The sequence below is a fragment of the Ranitomeya variabilis genome, chromosome 2, assembly GCF_051348905.1.
Source record: "Ranitomeya variabilis isolate aRanVar5 chromosome 2, aRanVar5.hap1, whole genome shotgun sequence".
NCBI classification, from domain to species: domain Eukaryota; kingdom Metazoa; phylum Chordata; class Amphibia; order Anura; family Dendrobatidae; genus Ranitomeya; species Ranitomeya variabilis.
The window spans coordinates 196,217,198-196,236,491 of NC_135233.1; the positions used below are offsets into that span (position 1 = coordinate 196,217,198).

General features: G+C 49.0%; 1 protein-coding gene across 1 annotated transcript in view; it reads left to right on the forward strand.

Annotated features, from left to right (window-relative positions):
* RBMX2 (RNA binding motif protein X-linked 2) overlaps positions 1-19,294 on the forward strand; it is a 37,444-nt gene that overhangs the window by 11,080 nt on the left and 7,070 nt on the right. Inside the window, exons 2-3 of the mRNA XM_077283403.1 lie at positions 17,002-17,117; positions 17,206-17,257. Of these exons, the coding sequence (XP_077139518.1) occupies positions 17,002-17,117; positions 17,206-17,257 (168 nt within the window). The remainder of the gene's footprint in view (positions 1-17,001; positions 17,118-17,205; positions 17,258-19,294) is intronic.

Below are 19,294 nucleotides of genomic sequence, written 5' to 3' on the forward strand. Positions count from 1 at the left end.
GCTCTCATATACAGTGGTCCAGTACGCCCCATATACAGTGCTCCAGTACGCCCTTGTATACAGTGCTCCAGTACGCCCTTGTATACAGTGCTCCAGTACGCCCCATATACAGTGCTCCAGTACGTTCTCATATACAGTGCTCCAGTACGTTCTCATATACAGTGCTCCAGTACGCTCTCATATACAGTGCTCCAGTACGCTCTCATATACAGTGGTCCAGTACACCCCATATACAGTGCTCCAGTACGTTCTCATATACAGTGCTCCAGTATGCCCCATATACAGTGCTCCAGTACGCCCCATATACAGTGCTCCAGTACGCCCCATATACAGTGCTCCAGTACGCCCTCATATACTCTACGCCCCATATACAGTGCTCCAGTACGCCCTCGTATACAGTGCTCCAGTACGCCCCATATACAGTGCTCCAGTACGCTCTCATATACAGTGCTCCAGTACACCCTCATATACAGTGCTCCAGTACGCCCCATATACAGTGCTCCAATACACCCTCATATACAGTGCTCCAGTACGCCCTCATATACAGTGCTCCAGTACGCCCTCATATACAGTGCTCCAGTACGCCCTATATACAGTGCTCCAGTACGCCCCATATACAGTGCTCCAGTACGTTCTCATATACAGTGCTCCAGTACGCCCCATATACAGTGCTCCAGTACGCTCTCATATACAGTGCTCCAGTACGCTCTCATATACAGTGCTCCAGTACGCTCTCATATACAGTGCTCCAGTACGCTCTCATATACAGTGCTCCAGTACGCTCTCATATACAGTGCTCCAGTACGCTCTCATATACAGTGCTCCAGTACGCTCTCATATACAGTGGTCCAGTACGCCCCATATACAGTGCTCCAGTACGTTCTCATATACAGTGCTCCAGTACGCCCCATATACAGTGCTCCAGTACGCCCCATATACAGTGCTCCAGTACGCCCTCATATACTCTACGCCCCATATACAGTCATGGACAAAAATTTTGAGAATGAGACAAATATTAATTTTTCCAAAGTCTACTGCTTCATTTTTTCTAATGGCTATTTGCATATACTCCTGAATGTCAGAGTGATCAGCTTAACAGCAATTACTGTACTTGCAAAGTCAATATTTGCTCAGAAAATGAACTTTAACCCCCAAAACACATTTCAACATCATTGCAGTCCTGCCTTAAAAGGAGCATCTAACATCGTTTTAGTGATTGATCCATTAACACAGGTGTGGGTGTTGATGAGGACAGGGCTGGCGATCAATCAGTCACGATTAAGTAAGAATGACATCACTGGACACTTTAAAAGGAGGCTGGTGCTTGGTATCATTGTTTCTCTTCAGTTAACCATGGTTATCTCTAAAGAAACACGTGCAGCCATCATTGCACTGCACAAAAATGGCCTAACAGGGAAGAGTATCGCAGCTACAAAGATTGCACCTCAGTCAACAATCTATCGCATCATCAAGAACTTCAAGGAGAGCGCTTCCATTGTTGTCAAAAAGGCTCCAAGGTGCCCAAGAAAGACCAGCAAGCGGCAGGACCGTATCTTAAAACTGTTTCAGCTGCGGGATCGGACTACCAGCAGTGCCGAGCTTGCTCAGGAATGGCAGCAGGCTGGTGTGAGTGCTTCTGCACGCACTGTGAGGCGGAGACACTTTGAGCAAGGCCTGGTTTCAAGGAGGGCAGCAAAGAAGCCACTTCTCTCCAGAAAAAACATCAGGGACCAACTGATATTCTGCAAAAGGTACAGGGAGTGGACTGCTGAGGACTGGGGCAAAGTCATTTTCTCTGATGAATCCCCTTTTCGATTGTTTGGGACATCTGGAAAACAGCTTATTTGGAGAAGAAGAGGTGAGTGCTACCACCAGTCTTGTCTCATGCCAACTGTAAAGCATCCTGAAACAATTCATGTGTGGGGTTGCTTCTCAGCCAAGGGAATCGGCTCACTCACAGTATTGCCTAAAAACACAGCCATGAATAAAGAATGGTACCAGAATGTCCTCCAAGAGCAACTTCTCCCAACCGTCCAAGAGCAGTTTGGCGTTCAACAATGCCTTTTCCAGCATGATGGAGCACCTTGCCATAAAGCAAAGGTGATAACTAAATGGCTCATGGAACAAAACATAGAAATTTTGGGTCCATGGCCTGGAAACTCCCCAGATCTTAATCCCATTGAGAAATTGTGGTCAATCATCAAGAGACGGGTGGACAAACAAAAACCAACAAATTCTGGCAAAATGCAAGCATTGATTATGCAAGAATGGACTGCTATCAGTCAGGATTTGGTCCAGAAGTTGATTGAGAGCATGCCAGGGAGAATTGCAGAGGTCTTGAAGAAGAAGGGTCAACACTGCAAATATTGACTTGCTGCATTAACACATTCTAACTGTCAATATAACCTATTGGTACTCATAATATGATTGCAATTATATTTCTGTATGTGATATAAACATCAGACAAACACTAATAAAAACCAGAGGGCAGCAGATCATGTGAAAATATAATTTTGGTGTCATTCTCAAAACTTTTGGCCATGATTGTACAGTTCTCCAGTACGCCCTCATATACAGTGCTCCAGTACGCCGTCATATACAGTGCTCCAGTACGCCGTCATATACAGTGCTCCAGTACGCCGTCATATACAGTGCTCCAGTACGCCGTCATATACAGTGCTCCAGTACGCCGTCATATACAGTGCTCCAGTACGCCGTCATATACAGTGCTCCAGTACGCCGTCATATACAGTGCTCCAGTACGCCGTCATATACAGTGCTCCAGTACGCCGTCATATACAGTGCTCCAGTACGCCCCCATATACAGTGCTCCAGTATGCCCCATATACAGTGCTCCAGTATGCCCCATATACAGTGCTCCAGTAGGCCCCATATACAGTGCTCCAGTACGCCCCATATACAGTGCTCCAGTACGCCCCATATACAGTGCTCCAGTACGCCCCATATACAGTGCTCCAGTACGTTCTCATATACAGTGCTCCAGTACGCCCTCATATACAGTGCTGTACGCCCCATATACAGTGCTCCAGTACGCTCTCATATACAGTGCTCCAGTACGCCCCATATACAGTGCTCCAGTACGCTCTCATATACAGTGGTCCAGTACGCCCCATATACAGTGCTCCAGTACGCCCTTGTATACAGTGCTCCAGTACGCCCTTGTATACAGTGCTCCAGTACGCCCCATATACAGTGCTCCAGTACGTTCTCATATACAGTGCTCCAGTACGTTCTCATATACAGTGCTCCAGTACGCTCTCATATACAGTGCTCCAGTACGCTCTCATATACAGTGGTCCAGTACACCCCATATACAGTGCTCCAGTACGTTCTCATATACAGTGCTCCAGTATGCCCCATATACAGTGCTCCAGTACGCCCCATATACAGTGCTCCAGTACGCCCCATATACAGTGCTCCAGTACGCCCTCATATACTCTACGCCCCATATACAGTGCTCCAGTACGCCCTCATATACAGTGCTCCAGTACGCCCCATATACAGTGCTCCAGTACGCTCTCATATACAGTGCTCCAGTACACCCTCATATACAGTGCTCCAGTACGCCCCATATACAGTGCTCCAATACACCCTCATATACAGTGCTCCAGTACGCCCTCATATACAGTGCTCCAGTACGCCCTCATATACAGTGCTCCAGTACGCCCTCATATACAGTGCTCCAGTACGCCCTCATATACAGTGCTCCAGTACGCCCTCATATACAGTGCTCCAGTACGCCCTCATATACAGTGCTCCAGTACGCCCTCATATACAGTGCTCCAGTACGCCCTCATATACAGTGCTCCAGTACGCCCTCATATACAGTGCTCCAGTACGCCCTCATATACAGTGCTCCAGTACGCCCTCATATACAGTGCTCCAGTACGCCCCATATACAGTGCTCCAGTACGCTCTCATATACAGTGCTCCAGTACGCTCTCATATACAGTGCTCCAGTACGCTCTCATATACAGTGGTCCAGTACGCCCCATATACAGTGCTCCAGTACGTTCTCATATACAGTGGTCCAGTACGCCCCATATACAGTGCTCCAGTACGTTCTCATATACAGTGCTCCAGTACGCCCCATATACAGTGCTCCAGTACGTTCTCATATACAGTGCTCCAGTACGCCCCATATACAGTGCTCCAGTACGCTCTCATATACAGTGGTCCAGTACGCCCCATATACAGTGCTCCAGTACGTTCTCATATACAGTGCTCCAGTACGCCCCATATACAGTGCTCCAGTACGCTCTCATATACAGTGCTCCAGTACGCTCTCATATACAGTGCTCCAGTACGCTCTCATATACAGTGCTCCAGTACGCTCTCATATACAGTGCTCCAGTACGCTCTCATATACAGTGCTCCAGTACGCTCTCATATACAGTGGTCCAGTACGCCCCATATACAGTGCTCCAGTACGTTCTCATATACAGTGCTCCAGTACGCCCCATATACAGTGCTCCAGTACGCCCCATATACAGTGCTCCAGTACGCCCTCATATACTCTACGCCCCATATACAGTCATGGACAAAAATTTTGAGAATGAGACAAATATTAATTTTTCCAAAGTCTACTGCTTCATTTTTTCTAATGGCTATTTGCATATACTCCTGAATGTCAGAGTGATCAGCTTAACAGCAATTACTGTACTTGCAAAGTCAATATTTGCTCAGAAAATGAACTTTAACCCCCAAAACACATTTCAACATCATTGCAGTCCTGCCTTAAAAGGAGCATCTAACATCGTTTTAGTGATTGATCCATTAACACAGGTGTGGGTGTTGATGAGGACAGGGCTGGCGATCAATCAGTCATGATTAAGTAAGAATGACATCACTGGACACTTTAAAAGGAGGCTGGTGCTTGGTATCATTGTTTCTCTTCAGTTAACCATGGTTATCTCTAAAGAAACACGTGCAGCCATCATTGCACTGCACAAAAATGGCCTAACAGGGAAGAGTATCGCAGCTACAAAGATTGCACCTCAGTCAACAATCTATCGCATCATCAAGAACTTCAAGGAGAGCGCTTCCATTGTTGTCAAAAAGGCTCCAGGGTGCCCAAGAAAGACCAGCAAGCGGCAGGACCGTATCTTAAAACTGTTTCAGCTGCGGGATCGGACTACCAGCAGTGCCGAGCTTGCTCAGGAATGGCAGCAGGCTGGTGTGAGTGCTTCTGCACGCACTGTGAGGCGGAGACACTTTGAGCAAGGCCTGGTTTCAAGGAGGGCAGCAAAGAAGCCACTTCTCTCCAGAAAAAACATCAGGGACCAACTGATATTCTGCAAAAGGTACAGGGAGTGGACTGCTGAGGACTGGGGCAAAGTCATTTTCTCTGATGAATCCCCTTTTCGATTGTTTGGGACATCTGGAAAACAGCTTATTTGGAGAAGAAGAGGTGAGTGCTACCACCAGTCTTGTCTCATGCCAACTGTAAAGCATCCTGAAACAATTCATGTGTGGGGTTGCTTCTCAGCCAAGGGAATCGGCTCACTCACAGTATTGCCTAAAAACACAGCCATGAATAAAGAATGGTACCAGAATGTCCTCCAAGAGCAACTTCTCCCAACCGTCCAAGAGCAGTTTGGCGTTCAACAATGCCTTTTCCAGCATGATGGAGCACCTTGCCATAAAGCAAAGGTGATAACTAAATGGCTCATGGAACAAAACATAGAAATTTTGGGTCCATGGCCTGGAAACTCCCCAGATCTTAATCCCATTGAGAAATTGTGGTCAATCATCAAGAGACGGGTGGACAAACAAAAACCAACAAATTCTGGCAAAATGCAAGCATTGATTATGCAAGAATGGACTGCTATCAGTCAGGATTTGGTCCAGAAGTTGATTGAGAGCATGCCAGGGAGAATTGCAGAGGTCTTGAAGAAGAAGGGTCAACACTGCAAATATTGACTTGCTGCATTAACACATTCTAACTGTCAATATAACCTATTGGTACTCATAATATGATTGCAATTATATTTCTGTATGTGATATAAACATCAGACAAACACTAATAAAAACCAGAGGGCAGCAGATCATGTGAAAATATAATTTTGGTGTCATTCTCAAAACTTTTGGCCATGATTGTACAGTTCTCCAGTACGCCCTCATATACAGTGCTCCAGTACGCCGTCATATACAGTGCTCCAGTACGCCGTCATATACAGTGCTCCAGTACGCCGTCATATACAGTGCTCCAGTATGCCGTCATATACAGTGCTCCAGTACGCCGTCATATACAGTGCTCCAGTATGCCGTCATATACAGTGCTCCAGTACGCCGTCATATACAGTGCTCCAGTACGCCGTCATATACAGTGCTCCAGTACGCCGTCATATACAGTGCTCCAGTACGCCGTCATATACAGTGCTCCAGTACGCCGTCATATACAGTGCTCCAGTATGCCCTCATATACAGTGCTCCTGTACGCCCTCATATACAGTTCCCAGGACGCCCCATATACAGTGCTCCAGTACGCCCCATATACAGTGCTCCAGTACACCCTCATATACAGTGCTCCAGTACGCCCCATATACAGTGCTCCAATACACCCTCAAATACAGTGCTCCAGTACGCCCTCATATACAGTGCTCCAGTACGCCCTCATATACAGTGCTCCAGTACGCCCTCATATACAGTGCTCCAGTACGCCCTATATACAGTGCTCCAGTACGCCCTATATACAGTGCTCCAGTACGCCCCATATACAGTGCTCCAGTACGCCCCATATACAGTGCTCCAGTACGCCCCATATACAGTGCTCCAGTACGCCGTCATATACAGTGCTCCAGTACGCCCTCATATACAGTGCTCCAGTACGCCCTCATATACAGTGCTCCAGTATGCCCCATATACAGTGCTCCAGAACGCCCTCATATACAGTACTGTACACCCCATATACAGTGCTCCAGTACGCCCCATATACAGTGCTCAACTACGCCCCATATACAGTGCTCCAGTACGCCCTCGTACTGTACGCCCCATATACAGTGCTCCAGTACGCCCTCATATACAGTTTTCCAGTACGCCCTCATATACAGTGCTCCAGTACGCCTCATATACAGTGCTCCAGTACGCCTCATATACAGTGCTCCAGTACGCCTCATATACAGTGCTCCAGTACGCCCCATATACAGTGCTCCAGTACGCCCCATATACAGTGCTCCAGTACGCCCTCATATACAGTGCTCCAGTACACCCTCATATACAATGCTCCAGTACACCCTCATATACAGTGCTCCAGTACGCCGTCATATACAGTGCTCCAGTACGCCGTCATATACAGTGCTCCAGTACGCCCCATATACAGTGCTCCAGTACGCCCTCATATACAGTGCTCCAGTACGCCCTCATATACAGTGCTCCAGTACGCCCTCATATACAGTGCTCCAGTACGCCCCATATACAGTGCTCCAGTACGCCCTATATACAGTGCTCCAGTACGCCGTCATATACAGTGCTCCAGTACGCCCTCATATACAGTACTGTACGCCCCATATACAGAGCTCCAGTACGCCCCATATACAGTGCTCCACTACGCCCCATATACAGTGCTCCACTACGCCCTCATATTCAGTTCTCCAGTACGCCCTCATATGCAGTGCTCTAGTACGCCCTCATATGCAGTGCTCTAGTACGCCCTCATATGCAGTGCTCTAGTACGCCCTCATATGCAGTGCTCTAGTACGCCCTCATATGCAGTTCTCTAGTACGCCCTCATATACAGTGCTCCAGTACGCCCTCATATACAGTGCTCCAGTACGCCCTATATACAGTGCTCCAGTACGCCCTCATATACAGTGCTCCAGTACGCCCCATATACAGTGCTCCAGTATGCCCCATATACAGTGCTCCAGTACGCCCTATATACAGTGCTCCAGTACGCCCTCATATACAGTGCTCCAGTACGCCCTCATATACAGTGCTCCAGTACGCCGTCATATACAGTGCTCCAGTACGCCGTCATATACAGTGCTCCAGTACGCCGTCATATACAGTGTTCCAGTACGCCGTCATATACAGTGCTCCAGTACGCCCTCATATACAGTGCTCCAGTATGCCCCATATACAGTGCTCCAGTACGCCCTCATATACAGTACTGTACACCCCATATACAGTGCTCCAGTACGCCCCATATACAGTGCTCAACTACGCCCCATATACAGTGCTCCAGTACGCCCTCATACTGTACTGTACGCCCCATATACAGTGCTCCAGTACGCCCTCATATACAGTTCTCCAGTACGCCCTCATATACAGTTCTCCAGTACGCCCTCATATACAGTGCTCCAGTACGCCTCATATACAGTGCTCCAGTACGCCCTCATATACAGTGCTCCAGTACGCCCCATATACAGTGCTCCAGTACACCCCATATACAGTGCTCCAGTACACCCCATATACAGTGCTCCAGTATGCCCCATATACAGTGCTCCAGTACGCCGTCATATACAGTGCTCCAGTACGCCGTCATATACAGTGCTCCAGAACGCCGTCATATACAGTGCTCCAGTACGCCGTCATATACAGTGCTCCAGTACGCCGTCATATACAGTGCTCCAGTACGCCCCATATACAGTGCTCCAGTACGCCCCATATACAGTGCTCCAGTACGCCGTCATATACAGTGCTCCAGTACGCCGTCATATACAGTGCTCCAGTACGCCGTCATATACAGTGCTCCAGTACGCCGTCATATACAGTGCTCCAGTACGCCGTCATATACAGTGCTCCAGTACGCCCTCATATTCAGTTCTCCAGTACGCCCTCATATTCAGTTCTCCAGTACGCCCTCATATTCAGTTCTCCAGTACGCCCTCATATTCAGTTCTCCAGTACGCCCTCATATAAAGATTCTTTATCCACACGAAACGGGGAAGGAGGGCGAGGATCGCAAGAAGGCAAGAGGGGAGGCTGCAGATCAAGACCAGAGACACCCGTCAGACCAGACTGCACCATAGGGCAGTATAAGAAAAGCCCTTATTTGTGTCTTGCAGAGCGATTAGGGGACATGCTAGAATGTAGTAATAGTAAAATGCTGGCTGTACTTTATATGGGGAAAACCTAGGGTCTGGTTCCTCTAGACTTATTTGGATAAGAGCTCACGGAGCTGCAGTTGCATCCAACCAAGGTGGTGCCCACACGGCAGGTGGGGTTTTCAAATATGTTGCCTGTAGGTGTCACAATGTGACTGCTTTTTCTTGGTACCTTTCTTGCCAGTGTACCTGCTCAGCTTTTAGGTAGGAAGAGCAAGCAAGTGTGCACCGGAGCCTAAGTTCTCAGATTTACTTAAATAGACGGCATCGTACTTGGCAGTTGCTTACATAGGCTGACCCCGCTTCAATACGCACTGACTAATCTGTAATATATCGGTCAGTGCGCATTGACTGCCATTCTTCTTGCCAGCACGAGTCCTGTTTGTGTCAGACAATGCACCTCCAAGAACAATTTATTTTGTGGAGCTCAAAAGATCATTTCACCCATGAAAAGTGCATTCACGATGGTCGTGTGGTGTAAATGGACCTTTGAACTTTAGAGGGGATCTGTCCGCAAATTTCTCAGGACACGGTGCTTAAATTATAAACCCATTCCCTTCATTCCACTGTGTTTTCAGATCATAATGGATTGTGTCACTTTCCATAAGGATGTGGCAAGGCAGTTCATGTTCACCCGTCATGATTGCAGAGTTCCCTACAGCGATCAGTGCTGGCTCCCCACAGTTAGGACAAGAAAGCGGCGAGGAGCGAGTGCTGTCAGTGCTCTTCAGCAGCTAAATAGCGCATGTAAGGAGTGTGGCAGAGCGAGATCCATCAGCTTCCTATAATGGGATCGTAAGGAAGCTGGAGGTCAATCAATAGCAGACTGTTCTGCCAAAGATCACAGCATGATTGATTGTGATAGAGGCATGGTCTCCTAGGCTGCCTGTCTGTAAAATACTGAGAGTTTGGGTAATGCATTGCACTATGAAGGCAGTACGGTATATTATTGATGCCATCAAAGTTCCCTGATGCGACTAACAATTATTGTAAAAAGAAAAAATGTTTCTCTATCGCCTCTCATTGGGGGACACAGGAACCATGGGGTGTATGCTGCTGCCACTAGGAGGCTGACACTACGCACAAAAAAAGTTAGCTCCTCCTCTGCAGTGTACACCCCACCGACTGGCATAATGCACTTCAGTTTAGCTTAGTGTCAGTAGGAGGTGGACACGGGTCTTTCATTAGACCCTTATCTACCTCAATGTGCGTCGTTCCTTTTCAGATTTTCCGGAGGGATACAGGGTGAACAGTCACACCTTATGGACTATGAGTACGGCGTGTACTGCCACCCTGTATCCTCATAGATCCCACAGCAGGACCAAGATTCTAGCACACAAACGTGCTTAGAAGTCCGGTCCTAGCTCCGTCCCCCACCCACTCGCCCACCAGAGCCTGTCGGTGAGACGAGGACGTCCATCAGCTCCCTGGACGTCTGATATCTTCCCCGGATTGAGGTTAGTAAGGACGGCGTGGGATGTGTTAGGTGAGTATTCCACTTACCCTTACCCTCGTCAGATCCGGGGTGGTCATTGGGGGGTCCTTTGGGATCCGGCAGTTGCCACTATTTCACAGTGCTGCGCAGAGTTTTTTTCAGGCTGCCTTGGCCTGGTCGGCACCTTATTGGCCCCACGCGTGGCAGTACTTCCTTCGGCGGCCGCATCCCTTAGTCTGGCGCGGTGGCCTAACAGGCTACCGTGCTGCCTTTTTCCTGCCGCACTGTGTTCTGGCCGCTTTCCTTCTGCAGCCGCACTATTCTTTTCTGAAATGGCGTGGCTGTCTTGCAGGCAGCCGCACCGCTTTCTCCTGTGGCCGCACTGCTTTCTATCCCGGCGTGGGGGGCCTTGTAGGCAACTGTGCCGCCTTCTCCTGCGGCCGCACTGTGCCTTTTTGTCATGGCGCGGTGGCCTTGCAGGCAACTGCGCCGTTTTTCCCGGCGTCCACACTTCTCCCTGGCGCCACGGCCCTTCCTGGTGGCCGCCGGCCTCAAATTTAGGCCCCGGCTTCTACCAGGGCCTACTTCCGGCGCCGCGACTCCTCCCACTTCCTTTCCCTCCGGCGGGCTTTTCTCCCGCCTGACTATCATCGGCGAGCTCCGCCCACTGGCACCATCTTGGTGCTCCTGGCTTGGCGGTTAGCTCTGCCCACCACTCCCCATGCAGCCGCAGGTTCTTATTTCAGTGCCAGGAACGCTTTTCTTCACCCATCTTAAGAGCGCAAATTCCTGGCGTCCTCGCATCTCCCCACTGCTGTTCTGTCAGGCCTGCAGCGAGTTTCGAACAAGAGGGTGCCCCAGATGTGACTGCCTGTTCTCCTAGGGGCTATCGTTCCTGAGGAGCATCTTCAAGCCTTGCAGCCTTCCATCCGGAAACTGCAGCGTCTGCCGTGAGTAGCTCTGCACTGCAGACTGACACTCTCCCCTGCCCCCCTGTCGCCTAACCTTCTGTCATTTTCCTCGGGCCCGTTCGGTCTAATTTTAAGGGAGGTCGCTCCCAGCCTCCTACCTTTTCCCTTCTTCCTGTGCCTTAGTGAAACACTTTGCGTGTTCGTCTTGTAACCGCAAGCTCCCCTCAAGCATGCCTGCAGCAACCCACATTGTGCTCACCGCCCAGGACCCCCCTGCTGTTCCACCTGAGAGCGAAGTCCCCACCCCAGGCTGGGCCTCCTCTCTGTCTCGATCAGTAGCGGATCTCACACGGGTGTCCCAGACCCTTGTGTCCGTGCTCGATCGGTTGCCCCTGCAGACTTCCGTAGTAGCCAGCGGGTTGCAAGAAGCTCCGTCCGAGACTTCCAATACAGGCCGCTAAAGATCCAGACAGGAACGCCGGTCTGAGTTCTCTTCTCGGTCCATCTCGCCCCACAGTCCTCTGTGGTCGACTTCTCCCTGGTCCTTCGGAGGATAATTTGGGGCCGGATTCGAACCAAATCGCTAGCATGAGGGATATGGTTTAAAGCCTCATTGGAGCGACCAATCAGACCTGTGGCATCAAAGATTCCTCTACGGAACCCGCAGATCAGGCGGTTTCGTTTAGACGGTCTAAACTACCTCCCAAGGTATTCGCTCCTCATCCTGAATTCAATGAGCTTCTGGCCAGAGAAAGAAAGAATTCGACCAGACGTTTTCAAAGAGGCAAGCGCCTTGGTGTTTTATATCCCTTTCCTCCAGATCTCATCACCAACTGGAATGAGAGGCGATAGAGAATGACTTCTCCCTCTGTGGATCCGTCTTCTTCTAGACTTGCCACCAACACAGTCCTCACGCTGTCCTGTGGGGAGTCTCTGAAAGATTCCATCGATAGGATCATTGAATCCTTCGTGAAGTCGGCTTCGAAGCTGCCGCGTCTTCCGTATGAAAACAAACAAAAGCCAGCTCACCAGGCAGCCATAGCAGGTGCACGGAACTCCACGCTGATCCACGTGGTGGTAAGTAGAGAAGAAGAAAAAAACTTGGTTCCAGCTCCAGTAATTTAAAAACTTGATCCTTTATTATTCCATGGTAAAAGCATAGGCTGAGTAACTCTCCATAACACACCGGGAAACAAGCAACGCGTTTCGATCTATACAGATCTTTATCAGAGCTCTGGAACCAAGTTTTTTTTCTTCTTCGCGTCTTCCCTATGCCCGACCTTTGCTTCCACTTGGGTTTCGAAGTCTGTTTCCGAATGGGCTAAACAACTCCGTTGGGGCATTCGAGCCAGAGTTCCACCAGACCCGCTGGCGGAACTTGCCACTCAGATTACTCACGCCGGGGAATATTTGGTTTCCGCTTCCCTGGACGCCGCGTCTTGTGCCGCTCAGGCGCCCAGTAATGTTGCCAGCCGTCGCGCCGTTTGGCTCAAGGCCTGGCAGGCGGATTTGTCATCAAAGAAGTCCCTTACCAGCCTGCCTTTTCCAAGGATCACGTCCTTTCGGTTCCAAACTGGACCAAATTATTAAGGACGCCACCGGCGGCACCAGTTCCCTTCTCCCCCAATCCAGACCTCGCCTACCTCCCCCTAGGCGGCAATTTCGGTCTTTTCTGCCTTTTTCGTCATTTTGCGGCATCAGATTCCTTTTCCCAACAGCAGAGGCCACAGGCACGTTAAGAGAAGAAGCTATCCTTCAGACCCACTTCTTCCTGGGGTTCCCGCTACTCCTAAGGTAGATCCTCCAGGTCTAGGACTGGAAGATCCACCTAGGCATGTTCTTCTACACTTGTCGTACCAGAGTCTTCCTTCCCGAAGACAAGATATCCCTCCTTCGTCGGGAAGTTCGCTTGCTCCAGGGTTCTCGGCTTCCCTCCTTTCCGATTGACCATGAAGGTCCTGGGGAGGTTGGTTGCAACATCGGAAACGATTCCCTTCGCCCATTTCACTCAAGACCTCTTCAGCAGGATACTCTATCACAGTGGGACAGGCCTGTCTTCTCCCTGCATCGTCCGATCCGGCTTTTTTCTCGGGTCAAGCAGTTCCTCAACTGGTGGCCGAGGTCACCTCTCATATCCCAGAGCAGATCCTTCCTTCCAGTTCTCTGGCAGGTGGTGACGACGGCTGAGATGCGGGGCTTTGTCACCTGAGTTTTCAGGGTCGTTGGTCGGCGCAGGAGTCCTCTCTGCCAATCAATGTCCTTGAGTTCCGGGTCATCTTTTTGTCTTTTGTTCACTGGGTAAGGATTCTCAGGAGTCTGCCAATTCAAATCCAGACGGACAATGCCACAGCAGTGGCATATGTCAACCACTAAGGGTGGACTCAGAGTTCTCAGCCTAGGTTTCCAAGATCCTCCTTTGGAGGCAACGGTCCTGGTGAGATCTGCGGTGCATGTCCCCGGCGTGGACATTTAGGTCGCCGACTTCCCAAGCCGCGAGGGCCTCGCGGCAGGGGAATGGTCCTTGCTTCAGGAGGTCTTCCATCAGATTTTTCTTCTATGGGGGACTCCGGAAGTGGACCTCACGGCGTTCCGAATGAACAGGAAGGTCCCTCGGGTCGTCCCAAGGTCCCACGATCCTCTCGCTGTGGTGTTGACGCTCTGGCCATTCCTTGGTTGCAGTTCGTGCTCCCTATCTGTTCCACCACGGCCCTTGTTTCCCAAGCTTTTGAAAAAGATCAAGGCGGAAGGGGTGCCGGTCATTCTAATCGCCCCGGATTGGCCCAGGAGATCTTGGTTTGCGAAGATCGTCAATCTTCTCGCGGACGCCCCCTGGCGCCTTCCAGACAGACCCGATCTGCTGTCTCTGGGTCCGATCTGCCAGCTCAGTTTAACGGCGTGGCTGTTGAGACCGCAGTTCTAAGAACGTCCGGCCTTTCGGTCCGGATGATTCACACTATGATCCAGGCTAGGAAGCTTTCGTCTTCCAGGATCTACTATCGTACCTGGAAGGCTTGCTTCCGTTGGTTCGAGTCCAACTGCTTTTCACCTATGTCCTTTTCCCTGCCTTCCATTTTGGCTTTCCTTCAGGCAGGACTGGATTCTGGCCTCGCTCTTAGTTCCCTAAAGGGCCAGGTTTCTGCGCTCTCCTTCCCTTTCAGAGGACGTTATCATCTCGGCCACAGGTTAAGACCTTCCTTCAAGGAGTAGCCCACGCTGTCCCTCCGTACAGGGCCCCTGTGGATTCATGGGATTTAAAGTTTGTGCTGGACGTTCTGAGGGGTTCCCCCCTTTGAGCCTCTCGGAGTTTTCCCTGTCGGTTCTATCTCAGAAGGTGGCTTTTCTTGTGGCCATCACTTCGATCCGCCGTGTTTCCGAGTTGGCGGTCCTTTCTTGCCTACCTCCTTTCTTGGTTATCCACCAGGACAAGGTGGTCCTCAGGCCTCCGCCTTCCTTCCTTCCTAAGGTGGTTTCCACCTTCCACCTCAACGAGGACATCGTTCTACCTTCCTTTTGTCCAGCTCCGACTCATCCTCAGGAGCGATCATTGAACAAGCTGGACCTCGTTAGGGCAGTGAGGATCTACCTGGCTTAGAACGGCCGCTTTCCGGAAGACGGATTCTCTTTTCATCATTCCTGATGGCACGCGTAGAGGCCTGCCGGCTTCCAAGGCGACTATTGCTCGCTGGATCAGAACGGCAATTTTGGAGGCTTACCGGGTCAAGAAGAGAGTGCCCCCTCCTGGGATAAAGGCTCACTCTATCCGGGCAGTCGGCACATCCTGGGCGGTACACCACAGGGCTTCCGCCCTACAGCTTTGCAAAGCGGCAACCTGGTCTTCCATTCACACGTTCGCCAAATTTTACAAGGTCCATACCTATGCTTCGGCGGACACCAGTCTGGGCAGAAGGATCCTGCAGGCGGCAGTGGTGAGTCCTCTGACCTGGTGGAAGTCTGTTTTCCCCACCCCAGGGACTGCTTTGGGACGTTCCATGGTTCCTGTGTCCCCAATGAGAGGCGATAGAGAAAACAGGATTTTTGGTTGCTTACCGTAAAATCTGTTTCTCGGAGCCTTCATTGGGGGACACAGCGCCCTCCTATGTTGTACAGTTTTCTGTGGTTCTATGTTCTATGACTGTTCTCATGTTTACAGTTCTCATCTTTGTGGTTATGTTATTTCAACCTTATTGTTTTTTCTTCTACTGCTTTCTCACTAACTGAAGTTCATAATGCCAGTCAGTGGGGTGTACACTGCAGAGGAGGAGCTAACTTTTTTTGTGCATAGTGTCAGCCTCCTAGTGGCAGCAGCATACACCCCATGGTTCCTGTGTCCCCCAATGAAGGCTCCGAGAAACAGATTTTACGGTAAGCAACCAAAAATCCTGATTTTCAAGTGCCTAAAAAATTATGAATATGGCTCAGGAAAGAAAAAGAACAAAAAACTTATGTCAGAATTACCTTTATGTACATAATGCTTCACAAAAATGAAAGGCAATCTGTCTGCGGATTCATGCTGCCTAACCTTCACAGCAAAATGAATTAGACACTTGCTGCACTATTGGAATGCTGCATTACTGATGCTGAAATGCTGCATTACTGATGCTGAAATGCTGCAGTGTTTCAGAGAAAATACAGTCAAAAGCCAGATGGGGACTGTGTGTTTTGGACTATTCGAGGCTGATCTCCGACGGCCTATCTCTGTTCCTTGACAGGTCTTTCTGTCCTCTGTGCAGAGTGAGCAGTCACTCAAAGTACCAGGGCATGGTGAGCAGTGACTGTGATCACCCCTTGCATGTCTCCACGACTGAGAGACTGCAGCTTCCTGGAGGAAATAAGTAAATTTACTGTATGCTATTTATGTACAGAATGACCCTATATCTACAGGTAAATGGCGGTTTCCGAGGAGACAGGTTCCCTTTATCCCCTCTCCCAGAATGTAGCTGCTGCGCACTCTCAGCCAGGGTCTGGGCAGGCACTGGCGGCCGAACTACATGGATACTAGCTCTACACTATGAAAGATAAAAGCACTCATTGCAGGAGAATGGCAGCAGATAGAAAAATCAATTGCAAACTTCCTTATTTTCATGCTATGTAACTAAAGCAATTTAATAACATGAGAATACCTCTTCAAAGTTTTGGTTGCCGCAGTTGGCTAAGAACACGAGCAAGGACAAGTGTGATCGGCCATGAACAAAGCATCCTTCCTTTCGACGTCATAGTCTCATAGGCTGCCGTGCCACGTGAGACTTCAGTTACATGATAGTGTTGCATGAAAGTCGCTATGACTTCTAGTGTTCCCTATAGAGAGACTACCTGACATGTGACTGAGCAATCTCAGCGTGGATGAAAGCTTTGTGATAGTCCCAAGAAGTTAAGCAACAGAGACCGTATACGTACAGTACCTGATATGTCTGGTAGCAATCTAAGCTGTTATGGGAGTAATCGGCACAGGAAGGTTCTATGTATAAATGCCATATACATCGCAGGAAAGAAATATATCTTGGTACCGTGTTAGCCAGTAGATAGAGGACTCTCAATTCTAAATATATACATCGCAGACATTACAGAACTTGTCTTTCCTCTCTTGTAGTCCTCTAACAAAAGTAAAGTTGATCAATGAGCTGAACGCACGCGAGGCCAAACTTGGGGTGAAGGAGTCAGTGTCTTGGCACCAGGATTACAAAGACAGCGCTTGGCTCTTTCTGGGTGAGTAGATCATGACGGAGCACTTAGTTTACAGCACTGTGATCGTGTGTTATGGAGGTAACCCTTGTACGCTCGCTCTTGTTCTCAGGTGGGCTGCCATTTGAGCTGACAGAAGGGGACATTATCTGCGTCTTCTCACAGTGAGTTCATGATTGTTCTGCTTGTTTTCCCTTCTTCATTATTCTGAATATTCCTGTTAACCTTTTTTTTTGTTAACGATAGTATGAAAACCAAAACTAGTTTATTGATCTATTTTCTTTCCAACATCCAAACATCAAGGTTTTAAATAGTTTGAGCTTTGTAGCATGTTATAGCCACGTGTTGCTCACTATATGCCACGTCACGGGGGCTCTGCGCAGTAGCCTGACAGTTCTTGAGGGTTATCGGTCAGCACAATGACTGCTCAAACCAAGTACAGGAGGCTAAAAGAATCAGCAAACAGCATCAATACCAGGAAGTCTGGAACAGGAGCAGAAGTGTCAGGCAAAAGGATTGTCCGCATAAGGCAAGGCTGATATCAGGAAAAGCAGGAGCTGATATCAAGGGTGTGAACCAGGTCAAGCTGAGCTTATAACTGGCTGTGGGGAACAGCAACTCAGGAGCTTAGGGTACCGTCACACATTGAAATTTCCATCGCTACGACGTTACGATTCGTGACGTTCTAGCGATATCGTTACGATATCGCTGTGTCTGACACGCTACTGCGATCAGACACCCTGCTGAGAATCGTACGTCGTAGCAGATCGTTTGGAACTTTCTTTCGTCGCTTGATCACCCGCTGACATCGCTGGATCGTTGTGTGTGACAGCGATCCAGCGATGTCTTCGCTTGTAACCAGGGTAAACATCGGGTAACTAAGCGCAGGGCCGCGCTTAGTAACCCGATGTTTACCCTGGTTACAAGCGTAAACGTAAAAAAACAAACCGTACATACTCACCCGTCGGTGTCCTTCAGGTCCCTTGCCGTCTGCTTCCTGCTCTGAGTGCCGGCCGGAAAGTGAGAGCAGATCACAGCGGTGCTGCGCTCTGCTCTCACTGTACGGCTGCACTCAGAGCAGGAAGCAGACGGCAAGGGACCTGAAGGACACCGAAAGGTGAGTATGTACTGTTTGTTTTTTTACGTTTACGCTGGTAACCAGGGTAAACATCGGGTTACTAAGCGCGGCCCTGCGCTTAGTTACCCGATGTTTACCCTGGTTACCCGGGGACTTCGGCATTGCAACGTGTGACCGCAGTCTACGACGCTGGAGCGATGATTATACGACGCTGCGACGTCACGAATCGTGCCGTCGCAGCGATGAAAATTTCAATGTGTGACGGTACCCTTAGAGGGACTTAGTCAGCATCATGGTGTGGGGGTTGAGATAATGAGAAAATGCAGACGTCATAGAGGGGGTCAACACCGACGCAGATGTCACACCGTGCCTGCAATGAGCCTATTGGTAGCGAGCCAACATCTTTTTGTGTTGTCTTTTATAGGATGCTTTGTACCAGAGTGTACTGTAAAATGATCCAACATGGAGATCCACTTCAGAGATTATAATAAGGAGATTCATGATTTCCTAATAGTTGATCTCCATTGTATTTTGACCACTGACTGCTCAGGGTCTGCTCATTGGATGGCAATTGTCACACATTGACACCATATAGGCTTCCATCTCCAAGACAGGGGTAGCCGTATTATGGAATCACTCCTGCTGGGTCTTCCTGATCTTCACGATGGATTATAAAAATATCTAGGAATCCCAGAAAAAGCGGATCCTGCTCAGAATGGAAGTAGATTGGCCACTGTCTAATTATTTGTACGAATGTGCAGCAAACATCTGTTAAATCTAGTTACTCGACAAAGACAAAATTACTTTTTGGATGTAAAAGGAGGTCTGCATAATAAAAAAAAAATATTAAAAATCTATTTACTAATACAATGTAAAAAGAAAGTCTACCTAATCCACATATCCATGTTCTTTGGGTCAGTGTTCGCTGTTAATTGTGGGAAACCACCTTGTAATAGACTTTATTAGAGGTTACCTTCCAAGAGCCATAACTTTTTTCTCCATTATTCCGTAGAGTTGTATGTTAGTGGTACCATCTGTGGATACATAGACCTCATTTTATTAGCTCTTTATGGGGAGGAATATAAGCAAAACAATGATTTTGCCATTAATTTTCCATTTTAAA